Source organism: Fusarium oxysporum, chromosome 9 (genome assembly GCF_000149955.1).
Source record: "Fusarium oxysporum f. sp. lycopersici 4287 chromosome 9, whole genome shotgun sequence".
Lineage (NCBI taxonomy): Eukaryota > Fungi > Ascomycota > Sordariomycetes > Hypocreales > Nectriaceae > Fusarium > Fusarium oxysporum.
In genome coordinates, this window is record NC_030994.1 from 749217 (window position 1) to 763150 (window position 13934).

Genomic DNA, 13934 nt, shown 5'->3' on the forward strand with positions numbered 1-13934 from the left:
ATAGATTTTAAAGTTTATAGCTATATAGAATTTCTTTAAAAATCTAGAAAACTTAGCATAGCTTATTTTAAGACTTATATATAAGCTATTAAAATCTTAGCTATTTTAAGCCTAATTTGAATTTTACAGAATTATTTAAAAACCCGCCTTTAAGGTGACAAGTGGGGTGTGCCACATACTTGTCTGTGCCGCATGCTTATCGTGTACGTTATCCGAACATTGCTCAAGCCAACTATCTCTTTGTTTCACCGTCAAGCGTAACTTTGTTCCACTTCCTATCATCAGGCGGACACTGCTGGCAATATTCCGACATGCTCGCAACAACTCCATCATCCGTGTATCCACACGATCCCATAGACTTTGGCTCAGTCTGTTGAGCAATCTGACAAATCTCCCATTCGTACCCTTTCTTGAAGCATTCGCTGCAGTACATGCAGTAAAAGTGCGTGAAGTGTTCAGTGCACATGTTGAATGTTTGTCAAAGCGCTGCGGTTGGTCGCTTTGTGCCCGTGTGCAATTGTGACGCAGAAAGTCAGTGATTAATGATAAAAGTGACAAAAGATAGAGAACTTTGCATATTTTTGCGTTTGGTGGCTTACGAGGCTTTTTGAATCACAGACTTGTAAGCAAACGAGGCTCGCGGTTAAAAGACCAAGACCCTGAAAAGCCTCACTAGGCACCCATGCAGCAGGGGTATGATTCAGCTGCACCAAATAGGCAAATCATGTTTTATCAGCGACTTAGTCGCACTGAAGTACCAAAACGAGGCCTCTCCAATTACAAGGATGCACGTGTAGATGCGACTATGGATAGTCTGTGACTTCTGGCCCCCAATTGTCAAAACAGGGGCTTTGAAAGGGTCGGTTGATATCGCGGCCAGTGTCACACGAATCAAGCTGTGCGATTGTTTTTTTGCAGCCCGTTACCGTGATTAGAATAATTCTATCACATGTCAGTTTTGGACTGTTGCTGTTGTACTGAGAGGAGTACAAGAGGAGTTACCAATGATTAGAAGGGGACGACATGCGGCGCAACACCATGATGCTCTCGGTTGTCTGCACGAAATGACTTGGAATTTCCTCAAGTGGAAAGACGCCCGTTACGATTACTGCGTGCAAGAAGCTACCGTTGTTCGCTCGGCGCAAAAGAGTTCGAACAGCGGGAGGCTGTCTAGTGACCGATTCAGACGACCAAAAGATTGAACAACGCAGCTGAAGAAAGTCAGTCCTACAGTACTGGTAATACAAACATCAAGGAGGCCCATGAAGATTCTGGCATACCCGATAAGGATTTGGGTATAAAGAGAGCCACAGAGAGCAGGAAAGTAGCTTTAACGAGGCATAGCGACGATTGAAAATCAAAGACAGCCTAAACTATACAAAGCATTACGGGACATCCAGGTTCCATGCCACCCTGGCAAGTATGTTCGTACCTCGAACAGAAGCGTCTACGTTTTCGGCTTGTGGAATGTTCGGGGTCGAAGTGGAAGAACAGCGCTACCTCTAATGTATAAACCTAGTTCATGCACCAGCAGCAACAGATGCATGAAGCTGAAAGGTCCGAGCTGCTAGCAGAAATTCGTCGACAAACCCGATACTACCGGCACCTGCTACTATTTCTATACACTATATTCGCAGAAGGGCCACTGTCAGGTAGTTGGACACAACGGCAGCAACAAGATCAACATCCCAGCATCTTGCTACTATGTGCCATCGCTCAGCATATCTTGGCCAGATCCAGAACCCAAACCATGTGTCGAGAGAATTACTTCCAGATGAAGTGTGAGGTTTGCGACAAAGACCTGGGAACCAATACGACACTCAATCTTTGCCAAGCTGGCCATTCATTTGAAAACTACGAACTCAGACTCCAAGGCCTAGATATGTGTGGACAATATATCTGCCAATTCGTCAGTATCCATTGCATCCTCTTCCTCCCTGCATGTCAAGCACTTTACCCCGACGAACTCCAACAGACTCTGAACAACATTGGGACAATCAGAGGAGGGATGCTCTGGCGAACCTGTTCATTTAGCAGTGAGAGAAAACTTCCATGTATTTCAACAAGAGTTTCATGATATACCAGAGGGCGCTCATCACAGAAGATGTGAAGGATTTCTGGAAAAGCCCAATGCTGGGGATGAGAATTGTAATATTGGAATGATTAAAGAACAACGGGAGTAAAAGGGAGTACTAGATATGCAGGAAGGTTCGGAAAAATACAGAATGTCCAGCATCTCATCGGCAAAGCTGGAGCCAGGGTAATTCTCTACGTTTAATTTTATTTGGAAGATGAGATTCAGAAGTATGCATGTAAGAATTGAGTCTTATACAACAGGTAAGGCTTAACAATCTTGCTGAGAGTTTCCTATCTACCAACAAACCCGTTTAACCGCTGCAGACTCTAGCATCATCGTGTCCATTTAAAACTACCAGAAATGATAACCATCAACCCAAAAGACACCAAGAAACTCATAGTGCCATATCTGTAAGCGTGTTCGCGTTGGAGGGAGGAGAGCTCCAGAGCAAGGGTAGAAACAGTAGTGACAACGGCACAGTAACCATTTTTGACACCCTCAAGCAACTGGTGTCCAAGTGAAGGCCGTGCCAAGATCTGGGATATATCCCAAACTATAGCAAGAATTAGAGATCCTACCACGTTGGCGGCAAATGTCCCCAAGGGAAATGTTGGAAGTCTGCCATTCAAGTAGATTGCAAGATAGAACCTCGTAAACACGCCCAGAGGGGCAAAGGCCAAAGAGAATAGAACACTCCCCCGCCACTCATCATGTGGTGGATAGATGCATATAAATATCGCTCCAATCCAACAGCCCCAGCCGAGAATGGTTGCAAGTCGGTCTATAAACTTGCGCATAAAGAGGTAGGGCAGTGAGGGCATGATGTCGTCCGCTAGTATGGCAATATGGGCGCCCAAAAATAGACCACCCATAGAGGCATGAACAGTCAATAAGACCACGGCTGCAAGTGCACAGAACGAGTAACCCTTGTTCCGGTCTGATGTCGGCGCTGAAGAAGTTTCAAGTTCGTTGGAAAGGGCGAGAAAAGAATCAAGGATGAATGTTGAGAAGGTTGTGAATGAGCCACAGAACCCGACCGAAAGGCCGATATAGAGAGGCAATGTCTTTTTGACACTGAGATGTGCCTTCTTTACAGCCTCAAGGTCTGTAGTTCCTTGATCTTTGGCCGTTTCATCCGAGACTGTTCCACTGGTTTCCGGACTTTGGTTTTCTTCCTTGTAGTATGTGCCTTCTCCCCATTCGTGGCGAAACAGCATGCGGTCCTCAGCTAGGAACCCCATGATAAGACACCCAGCAAAATTAACCCACAGGGTTGGGAAGATGACTGGTGCCCCAGGATAGACGAGTAAAGCTGTCATACCTTCTCTGGCGAGCGTTCCCATGATGGAGAAGAAGATGAGATAGGAGTGGGTGTGAAGTTTTGTAGTGAACGTGAGAGCTTTGTCAGTAGTAGGCGAAGGCCTATCTGGAACGCGAGCCTCTTCATCTTGAAGTTCTATATCGGTTTCTCGGGCGCGCTCTAGACTATTCCTATGATAAATTGAGCTGTCCGGATCTGGGATGGGAGCGATCGGTGCTATTTCGTCCAAGTCGTAAGTCTCAACCGAACAATCGGGATTTTGATTTTGATTTTCAAAATTAGGACCGGGCTGAGGTCGTGTATCTCCACGCATCGAGTCAGGGTCATAGCCCCCCGCGGGGGGATGTCGAAGAAGAGCATCTTCTGGTTTCTGTGCAGGCCATTGCGCAGCCATATTGTCATAACATGTGGTGCCGTTCTTCTGACTTGGATTATTCCTTGACTTTGTGTGATCAAGATGGAAAGAAGAAGAGGTTATAGCATTATAATTATATGAGAAAAAGATTAAAGGAGAACTCTAGCTAACTCGCCTAGGGAGAAGTAGGCCAGCTCGCGATATAGGGGGTTTTTCACGGCAAGGTCGGATATCCCGGATATCCTGGATACTCGAACCGCATTGGCTTAGACCTGTGGCTGAGAGCTTAGAACAATCATACAGAAATTAGTTAGAACATTTAACTACGTATCGTGATTCACTCTTCAAAGGTTGACAAGATGTGCTACTGTAGTCGTTGCAGATGACCTCTTGGTCATTCTCTGAGACATATAAGACATACTCTTTAGGACTGGTAGATTTATTTGATATGTGTCTTTAAAGACAACACTAGTTCAAACCCCTATATTGCAAGCTTTCGGCCAGAGACTATTTCCTTAGTTTTGAAGAAGACCTAACGAAGACATTGACGGGAACCGCAAGTCATGCTCTTTCGCATTCAAGTCCAGCTTCCATCTCCTTGAATCGTGTCCAAGAACTGCGAAGACCAAGCCATGGAATCTATAATCTCGGCTGGCCAACTCTGTGGAGTTGATATGGCCTCTGATAAGAACTCAACGTTCTGGCCCTCCAGACCTAGCATCTCTTGTGCCAATGAGCCTCCAGAAGAAGAAGCATGTTGAAGCGGCATGGAATTATCGCATTGCCTCAAGGCTTGTTGGAATAGGACCGTGTCAGCCTCTCTCCCGGCCTGTTCTTGAATCCAGGTAAGACAAAGGTAATATAATGGGGGAGGTGTACTCACTTCGCCATTCTGAGCCAGATTGCTTTAGACCTTGAATCATGTTTCTCGCTATCCTTGCACTCTTCGAGTTACTGCTAAGCGCCTCAAATATCTTCAGGCATGTTTCCGCATCATCACGCAGACCTTCGCTGTCAAATCCACTATGATCATCAGGCTGTTGGGCAAAGATGCTCGACACAAGCAATATGGACCCAGCACAGATCAGACAAGATATCATCTGCCACCAGGGAAACTCGTGAACTAATTCCTGTTCATCAGAAACGTGATGGAGAAGACGAGCAGTCCCTTGGGCTTCATCGATACAGATCTTCTCGAAGACGGCAATCAGTGGCCAGTCTAGCTGTGACATGCTCATAGGCGAGTCATCCCGTTGTCGTAAAAGAGGGTAACACAAATAGGGACGGTGGATGAGGGCTCGCAGATGATGGAATTTGATTGCAAGCATATTTCTCTGCAGGTTTACGTCAGCAATAGAGGCTCAGAGTATGAGGAAGGGTGGCTGACCTGACGTCTAAAGGTATTGTTCTGGTCGAATGAGTGTCCCAAATCGAAGCGTAGCTTTCGAGGCAGGCTCAGTTTCCATTCGATAAGCCTGTGATCGAGTGTCTGTGTACTCAATATCATTTCTGGGGTAGGTCTCGAATGGGCTGGGCCATAGATATCGCGCAGTACGCAGCCCACGATGCGGGAAAACCCAATAACCGAAATGAAGTAATCACCTGCTGACGAGCCTTCTGTTGTGGTATCAATAGTGTTGGAAGTCCAGTCAATCTCATCGTCAGCACGCCGAGACGGTAGTGCCACGCTACAATCCTCATCATGAATTGCTGGTGGTCGACCTAACTGAAGAGATAGTAATCGATCAAGGACATAGATCGAGTACCATGTCCTTCGTCTGCGTTCTATCTCGGTGGCACTTCTAGACTTGGAATTCGGAAGCTCAACATGCAGCCCTATGCTTTGAGCTATACGGACTGCTTGTCCCAGCGTAGTCCAACAACTATCGATGTATTAGTCGATAATGTTCTACATTTCTGAGCAACAAAACTCACCTATCAGTCCTGGATACAGCTAGTAAATAGAAGCATTGTACGAGTAGTAGTGAAACTTGGTGGATAGAGTGATGACGGCTCGTTGCTGCAGTCAAGCCCATGGCATGGTGAAAGTAGCGCTCGTGACGAGTTCGTGAATCCGAGTCTCGTCCAGGAAACGACGTATAATATGATCCAATGGCACAGATGACATCTAAAAATATGTGGTGAGCTTTTCCATAGATTTCCAGACAAAACATAGAAGGACTGACATAAAATGGCGAGATCAGTCGCGTTTTTCGGAATTCCGTCTTGCCCTGCTAGACTCTCCATGAAGGTAGACTGTGGAATGAATGGATACGCAATATGGATAGTAGAAAAGTATACCTTGACGAGGTCTCTCGTTTGGGCGAATCCAGGGAGCAGGGTAGGTCCATTGCTTTCATTATTAGTCGTCCAGACTTCCCCATCTTGTTCGTAGCTGTCAAAGTCTTGCTCTGGACTAGACAGATCTTTGGTTTGTAGAAATCCCTTGACCAGATTGAAGAAGTGAACGTCACTGACTTCTCCCAAGTATCGATGTTGATTTTGTGACGATGTCAACTGGGATGCTCGATCCTGGTCAGAAGGCGAAGCGATGTCAGCGGCTCGAGTGTCAGCGACTCGATCGAGGGCTTTCTTGACTCTGTCTTTGACTTGATTGTGTAATTCTTTTGGGTCAAACTTGTCCTGCTTCTTTTTAGATGAGAGTCGATGAGCCAAGTCGTCGTAACCATTGATGGCATCTCGAAGCTCATCAATGGCATTGGAGCTTGGTCCATCACAGCCGTCATCTTCATTTACTTCGTGACGCCTGGACCTGGTCTTAGCATACAGACAAGTGAAGCCGTAACCCACACAGCGACTGCACTCAGGCTTCCGACCATCGCACTGAACACCTTTAGTTTTGCCTCAGATCAGCACGAGTGGGATTCATGCATGGGTACTGTACCTTGGCCTTCATCTTGCGACATGTTTGGCATGCCTGGGCTACCCGCCTGCGTTTGAAAACGGGTTCTTCTCCCGAAATAGCCGCCATATCGCTCGGCTTGTAGCTTTTGTTTCTCGTCTGGAATAGGTAATTATGTAAACAATTTCGGAAATGGTGGAAAGGTGGAGGTATAGGTCGCCATATAAACGCTGTTCAGTTTGATCCGGATTTTCCGCAATATCCGGGTTACCCGGTACAGGTTACTCAGCCACATGACGCTGTCTTCAAGCCTCCCTTCATTTAACGGAGGTCCGCATATCGCATAGGCTTGCGGATTATGTCAACCGCCGATTTGCATAGCAATAGAGTAGAAAAGACACTTTCGCTAACTTGATAACCAACCGAGGATGGGATACGAAAGGAGAGGAAATTACTGAGGCGTCGCTGAAGTTAGTGAAGTATGGATAAGTAGCAGCTGAGTGAACACATGTCACCTTCCAGTCTGAAAAAAAGTTATTAACCCTGAATACCTTATGGAGAATATCAGCCATTTAAAGGTGTGACGGGCAACTATAAAACACCCAAGTCGCAAGTATCTCTATGGAAAATCTCCCTTTTGACTGTAACGACAGAAACTCAAACACACCTCGAATTCAAAGGATGTGCTGGAAGACTACCATTGAGGAACGCTGCAAAAGCTGCGACGATCTGCTACGCACAGGATTTGAGCTTGACAAGTGCCCCGAGTATGAGGAGAAAGGGACCTGTGAGAATGGTATTAGGCAGCTGTCCCAGAGAGTCGAGGATGAGTGCAAGAAGTGTAGGGAGCTTCGGGAAGAACAGGAGCGTATGGCGGCGCTCAATGCGTTGCGTAAGACGGGGAAGTGATGGTGAGTGACGTACAGTTAGAACTGAGATGCAATCAGATAGAAATTGGCCTTATGAGAATAACCGACATCCACTTCTACTCACGAGCACTCATCGTAGGTGAACCTGGTCGCTTGTACATATCGGCGTGAATATCATACATACTGTCAAACTATCACTGCATTGGGACCTGTGACTGAAAGGGTGTATCCACCACACATAGCCTGGTCAATTTATCACAGCACGGATGAGTGTGATGCAAGCGATTAGCTCTTGATTTACCTGAGACTCATCTACAAATATCCCAGGCATCCCCCATCGGATTACCCAAACTCAACATCCTACTCAATACCTCTCGCAAAGTCACCACTATCACAACCATCCTCCAACAACCCACGCAGATTTCAGGAACTTCCTGGATCTCCAAAACCATGTGCGAATATAAATTGAACAGATACACTTGCGAGGATTGCGGTAAGATAAGACTCCAGCGGGCTGACCCTATTGGTTGTCATCTGCTGGTCCCTGGCCAACGGTGCCCGAGGGCTAGACACATAGAAGATCTCGTTAACGAGGTATGCGATGAGTGTCAAGAAATAAGGCGCCAGAGAAATCGTACAGGACAATGATTGATGAGGGAGCGAGGAAATGGTTGCTCCCAGTTAGTTACTCCAGCTCGGCAATGGGTGAGGGGACATTTTTCGAATCTGTCGTGTCACTGACCATAAAGAGCATCCTATCATGGTGGAACATACCGTCATGGGAACAGTAGCTTAATCGAATACTTTAAAATAAAAGGCCAGGCTAGATTGTTGGTCCCAGTAACAGTGACTTGTAAAAAGTGAGTTGCTGCTGTGCTTATTATCCTATTGAAGAGATGCTAAATCCATCATCCTCTTCTTGCAGGCAAAGGGATTTCTTTTAGGCCGGTTATAATGTAAAGTGATGTCAAGACTATGGGTGGAACTTATCTTCATATCTTCACCTACAGCAAAACAGGAAAAGAGACAATTTGCCAAGTACTAATCCATACTCAGCGTTTCTACGTTACGGCAACTGCATTCATCATTGGAACACATTTGAATCATGAAGAGAGGGAAAATATCCTAACAACAGAGGTGTGGTATCGTAACAGCCAGTTGGCAGTCGTGGACAAATATGCTCGAAGTGCATAACGATACAGAAGAAATAAAGAGAAGGTTGAGGCGGTGGTGATTAGAATGTCTTACTTGTCTCAAAGTCATACTTCGGATAGTCAAAACAAGCGTTGATGTGACGTAAATAGTACCTGAAAGAAACTGAAAACAAGTGACTCGAGATCTCCAGGCGGTGGTTACTGCAGGCGAAAGGGCTGAACAATGCGTGGCAGTGATAATCAGAGCAAACGAACTTCCAGTTGGCCCTATGGCTTTCACCTTTTGCTACCTATCGCGCTATATTCAATCAACTTTTAGGCGTGAATAAGCTAACTTCCCTATTGTCAGTTAATTTTTACTGCTCCATCTGAACATCGAAGCTCCCTGGCTCTCGGACTCGTCAAAAACAAGCTGCAGCAAAACAGCAGCATAATCATCTACAAGCAACAACCGCCGTGAAAACTATACACCCGAAATCACATCTCCAGGGACTTTCCCAAGCTATATCAGTAAGTAGTTGCCCCTTCCATCCGATATCTCTAGCCTCACTCCCAGAAACTGACGTCAAGCAGATCCTCACCAAGCCAAGCAGCCCCCGAGACCGACAAAATGTGCGAGCAAGTTACAACAATCCGCCACTGCACCACCTGCAGACAATACAAGAGCCAAATCATCCGCAACATCAACTGCGACAAAGTATCCATCTACAAGCTTGGCCTCTGCCGCAACGGGATGAGCTACCGCGACGTCATCGAAGACATTGAGTGCATTGATTGCTACACCAAGCGCGAGCGGGAAGTTGAGGCTGATAGAAAGAGACGATGGCTTGCGGCATGGCCTGAGGCTGAGCCGGAGGTTGAAAACGAGAAGAAGGATGAGAACAAGGAGGAGAAGGAGGATGATGGCGCAAGTGTGGCAACGGATGACATGACGGTGAATAGTGAGGAGTCTTGGAACGTTGTTTGATGGTATGTACGCGACAAGACTCGACTACTTGAGGGGTCTTGCTTTTGGAATTATGAAGTGTTGATTTGAGCAATTCTGCGGTGATACCAGGTAAAGGATAAGAAGCTACTCAACTTGCACCCTGCAAGCCATGAACAAGGAAAGGCTGATACGGCTCTCCAAACAAGCTGTTGCATAATCATATGTGATTGTTGCATGTTTGTGCGAAAGGCATGGACAATCCAACAGTGATAAAAGGCCATTCAGAGATGGTTTCCCAGTCCGTCCTGAAAGGTCCTCTGAATATAAAGCCTTGCTCTTTCCGCCCTCATTATTGATTTTTAGCAGTAAGATACATGTAATCACGTCACCCGCAATCACGCCTAGCCACAAGGTGTACCAGGCTTCATTTATAAATACTAGAAGCTTCAGAGACAATGTAAGGTTGCTTTTTCTACTCTCCAACATCTATATATCATACTAAAAGCTCGAGCAGACTACAGAGTACCGTTCCCAAGTTCCTCACCTTTCACTCTATTCAGCATTTACAGCGAGAAGCAAAGAAAGAGATGTGTTTAAAAAGTACTAAATTCAACGAGTGCAGCTGTGGATCCACGTGGGATGAGGTTATATCGTATGTCATATGTGATGAAGTCGACACCGACAGATTGGGACAATGTAGTATTGGTCTTCAACCGATAGAGACAAGGACCCCAACTGAATGCAATGTTTGTCGAGAGGAGAGAGAGCGTAAGGAGAGGGAAGAACGAGAGAATGTCAAGGGTATTCGTGGAAGGCATGTTTGCTTTGATGATGACATAGTGGAGATCCCATAGAATTGATAGGCGAGGAGGGTTGCTTGGAATGGCGAGTTTGGTAAGTCCTAGAAATACAACAAGCCGACAGTTTAAAGCAACACCTTTATACTAGGAAAATGATTGGCGAGTTAATATTGATATTCCTTGCTGCCTGATTATGAACCTTGTCAAGGTTGTTGAAAACTGTACTACCGTTCTAGGTTGTTAGTCATGTAACGAAGAAGATGACTTGCTGTGTTACCTTGTCATTACTCTCTTTGACTTCGCCCTTCATCATCTGAAGAATCTTGGCTTTTACAGCTTTATAGCCTCCGTTATCGCTAGACTCGAACTTGTAGATACTGATATGGTTGGCTCTGAGGGGTAGCGTCTGGCCAATACCGGGATGCGAGGCAGACTGATCCTCAACAATCTATACAACATCAGTGCCTGCGCCAGTCCTCTAGGGAGGAGTTCCAGTGGTACATACTCGAATACCTCCAGTATCCAAAGTCTCAAAGAAAAAGACAATCTGGACTTTGCTTTCAGCATTGCTGTTACGCTTCCTAATAACTTCCGGAAAAGCCTTTCAAAGTTCTTGTAGATCATGTGAGCTCTCCTTGAGTGTCCTGAGCTTATTTTGATCAGCCTTTTTCACGACATTGAAGATCTTACGGACCAGCTCTCCCCACTTGGCTGCATTTGAGCCAGCAAAAGGGGTGCCGAGGAAAACCATGCCGGCCACATCCCTCGCTACAGCTTCGACATCATCGCCTGGTGCGTTTCTATCCCCAAGGATGATGGGAGTCGCACAGACTAATCCGCCAAGACTGTGAGCGACCAGGATGATGGGACGAGAGCTCGAATCTGTTGACGATCTCTGCTCCTCAAACAAAGAGCATAGACTACGAGCTTCGTGGTCAAGACTACCCTGCGTGACGTAAGCAGAGTCGGAGTGAATAATGGTGGGGGCATAGACGAAGCTCATGATACGTGAGTTGGGATATCCTGGGCGAGACGCTCTTTAGGCCAGAGAACTCCGTCTCTTGACCATGTCTTCTCGTGATGGCCTCGGAGGCCATTAACGAAGAGTATACTGGGTATAAGGGACTTCTTATCTGGTATTATTATTATTCAAGGTTGGGCTTACTCGACGTCGCGGGTTTCTCTCGTGTAACAGGCATCAAGGCCATACTTTGCCATTGCATAGTCCCAAGTAACCTATATAATCTTACTGAAAGCAGTCAGAATTATATCAGATTTTATTAGATAGTCCAAGGATAGTCTAAGGTAATTATAAATTTTCTCATGTCTATGAACACCTAGCACATCTTATCTATATATTCACTGCCACAGGGTTCAGGCAGACCTCTGCTGTAAGGCAGTCAACCTGGTGCGGCTGAGTATCCCTAGCGCAGATATATCAGGGTCATCAGGCCTATCCTCGCTATCGTAATGTTTCATTCTGGGTTGAAAATGGTTCCGTGTTAGCCGCTGTGGCGCATCAAGGCTGATCAGATTGGGGGAGGAAAGCTGCATCAGGCTTGCAGGGGTCTTGGAGGCCACATTCCTCATCTTCTCATTTGCGTGCTCAGTTCATCTGCTGCAACCAAGATTCTTGAATTTACGAGTGCTGTGTGGTCAATAAAATTCTCGAGGCATGTTTCTCTTGATTGGAAATTTGACATTCCCTTCTTCTTATACCTACATATATTTCGCGAGTGAAATAAGGTACCCTTAAGCAGCCCATTTGAACCCGTGGCCCTGCAAGCGACCGCACTGAGACTGGACCTAGCACATTTCACAACAAGAGCCCAGTGCAATACCAGGCCGGACGAGACATGTACTCAACAATCGTCGCGCCGGGCCCAGACCCTCTTCCCCATAACCTTTCCTTAGAAGAGCTTCGTCAATATGCCAAATCATCAGAAGAATCGCCAAAGACTCGAAGACTCGCAGCTGCCCGATTGGAGGACAAGCTTGCTTTTCTCAAGGCGGCCGATGACTGGCTTCTTCAGCATTGTTACGTCAAAGAGAACCTCGAAATAGAGCGACTGTCAGGGGAGCGACTACCTCTTGAACAATGCTACATTAATCTCATGATTATACCTCACGCCAGGAACCAGACTTCTCGACTTTCAAATCTTACACACAACAACAAAATCGCAAATCTGTCTTTGTTTCGGCGGTTAAATGTCCAGGGCTCTGACGGCGGTGTCAAAGTCAGATTCCACGACATTTTTAACACCGCCCGGTCTCACGGCGCGGCGTCAAAACACTCGACACGAATCCTCATTCGTGGTCAAGCAGGTGTAGGAAAGACGACTTTCTGCAAGAAAGCTGTTCACGATTTTGTGCAGAACCAGGTCTGGAAGCAACATTTTGATCGCATTCTCTGGGTCCGACTGCGGAACTTGCTGTCGCGCAACGGATACAACCTTGAGGAGCTCTTTTGCCACGAGTTCTTCTCACAACATCCAAAATGCAGCGACCTTGCCGGAGCATTACGGGATGCATGCACTGATCCCGGTGGAGGTAGAACACTATTCCTGCTCGACGGTCTGGATGAGATCTGGCATTTGTTGCAGCCCGGTGACGACCTAGCACGATTTGTCATATGCCTCCTAAATCAACCCAATGTGTTGGCACTATCGCGTCCCTCTGTTCCAATCCGATCGAGCATACAACCGTTTGACCTGGAAATCGAAATGATTGGCTTTGGGACGGATCAGGTTTACGAATACGTCAAGCACATGGAACCCGAAAGACATAAAGACATTCAGTCATTCCTCTCGTCTCGCCCGCTCATCGAAGACCTCGTCCGTATCCCCATTCAGCTCGATGCCCTTTGCTATGGCTGGGACCAAGTTCACAACCAGGGTCCTGAAACTATGACGGACCTCTATCAGTCAATTGAAAAAGGTCTATGGAGGAAGGATATCGTACGTTTGGGAAAGTCAAAGACTGGGTCAGCTGTGACTGAGGACGACAAAGTATCTGACACTGATGTTGAAGAGCTGATCGAAAACGAAAGAAGATTAATTGAACAACTTGCATTCACTGGATTGTGTAATAACATTGTCGAGTTCCAAGACAAACACGTCAATATTATTTGCCGATACATCAGCATACACTCCACCTTGGTCGATAAGACCTTACCGAAGCTTTCCTTTCTACGGACATCAGACTCATCAGTCGGAAAACCGAGTCGTACCTATCACTTTCTGCATCTGACTCTACAAGAATACTTCGCCGCCCGGTACTTTGTGCGCATTTGGCTGCAGAACAACAAGGCGGATCTTGTTTGCATCAACTTCGACCAAAATGAGAAATTGCATGCAAGCACCTCATCTCACACAGCCATGAAACCGAAGGACTTCTTTGCTAAAAAAAAATACTCATCTCGCTATAACATCATGTGGCGTTTTGCTACGGGACTATTGCATTCAGGGAGGAATGGCTCCGATGAACTGGCGTTGCACTTTCTCCAGGCCATGGACACTAAGCCACTCGACCTAATAGGCGTAGCTCATCAGAGACTGACAATGCACT

General features: G+C 46.3%; 6 protein-coding genes across 6 annotated transcripts; 3 read left to right on the forward strand and 3 right to left on the reverse strand.

Moving 5' to 3' along the window:
- Positions 1–2409: 2409 nt before the first annotated feature.
- Positions 2410–3792, reverse strand: FOXG_19998 (uncharacterized protein; the record flags this gene model as incomplete). Its single annotated transcript, XM_018400261.1, has 1 exon — positions 2410–3792. One exon carries the CDS (start codon positions 3790–3792, stop codon positions 2410–2412), a length of 1383 nt encoding a protein of 460 aa, XP_018246182.1.
- A 328-nt stretch (positions 3793–4120) lies between these two features.
- FOXG_09126 (uncharacterized protein) lies at positions 4121–6799 on the reverse strand. Its single transcript, XM_018388163.1, has 6 exons — positions 6659–6799; positions 5940–6597; positions 5689–5881; positions 5141–5636; positions 4637–5087; positions 4121–4587 (listed from the first exon to the last, which is right to left on the reverse strand). The coding sequence occupies exons 1-6, from the start codon at positions 6743–6745 to the stop codon at positions 4331–4333; spliced, it is 2142 nt and encodes a 713-aa protein (XP_018246183.1). The 5' UTR covers positions 6746–6799; the 3' UTR covers positions 4121–4330.
- A 498-nt stretch (positions 6800–7297) lies between these two features.
- Positions 7298–7525, forward strand: FOXG_19999 (uncharacterized protein; the record flags this gene model as incomplete). Its single annotated transcript, XM_018400262.1, has 1 exon — positions 7298–7525. The coding sequence occupies one exon, from the start codon at positions 7298–7300 to the stop codon at positions 7523–7525; it is 228 nt and encodes a 75-aa protein (XP_018246184.1).
- A 1724-nt stretch (positions 7526–9249) lies between these two features.
- On the forward strand, positions 9250–9606 carry FOXG_09127 (uncharacterized protein; the record flags this gene model as incomplete). Its single annotated transcript, XM_018388164.1, has 1 exon — positions 9250–9606. The coding sequence occupies one exon, from the start codon at positions 9250–9252 to the stop codon at positions 9604–9606; it is 357 nt and encodes a 118-aa protein (XP_018246185.1).
- A 1005-nt stretch (positions 9607–10611) lies between these two features.
- Positions 10612–11385, reverse strand: FOXG_09128 (uncharacterized protein; the record flags this gene model as incomplete). Its single annotated transcript, XM_018388165.1, has 3 exons — positions 11041–11385; positions 10873–10968; positions 10612–10815 (listed from the first exon to the last, which is right to left on the reverse strand). Exons 1-3 carry the CDS (start codon positions 11368–11370, stop codon positions 10612–10614), a joined length of 630 nt encoding a protein of 209 aa, XP_018246186.1. The 5' UTR covers positions 11371–11385.
- Positions 11386–12223: 838 nt separating this feature from the next.
- Positions 12224–13403, forward strand: FOXG_09129 (uncharacterized protein; the record flags this gene model as incomplete). The annotated part of the gene is made up of 2 exons (XM_018388166.1): positions 12224–13324; positions 13398–13403. 2 exons carry the CDS (start codon positions 12224–12226, stop codon positions 13401–13403), a joined length of 1107 nt encoding a protein of 368 aa, XP_018246187.1.
- Positions 13404–13934: the final 531 nt, after the last annotated feature.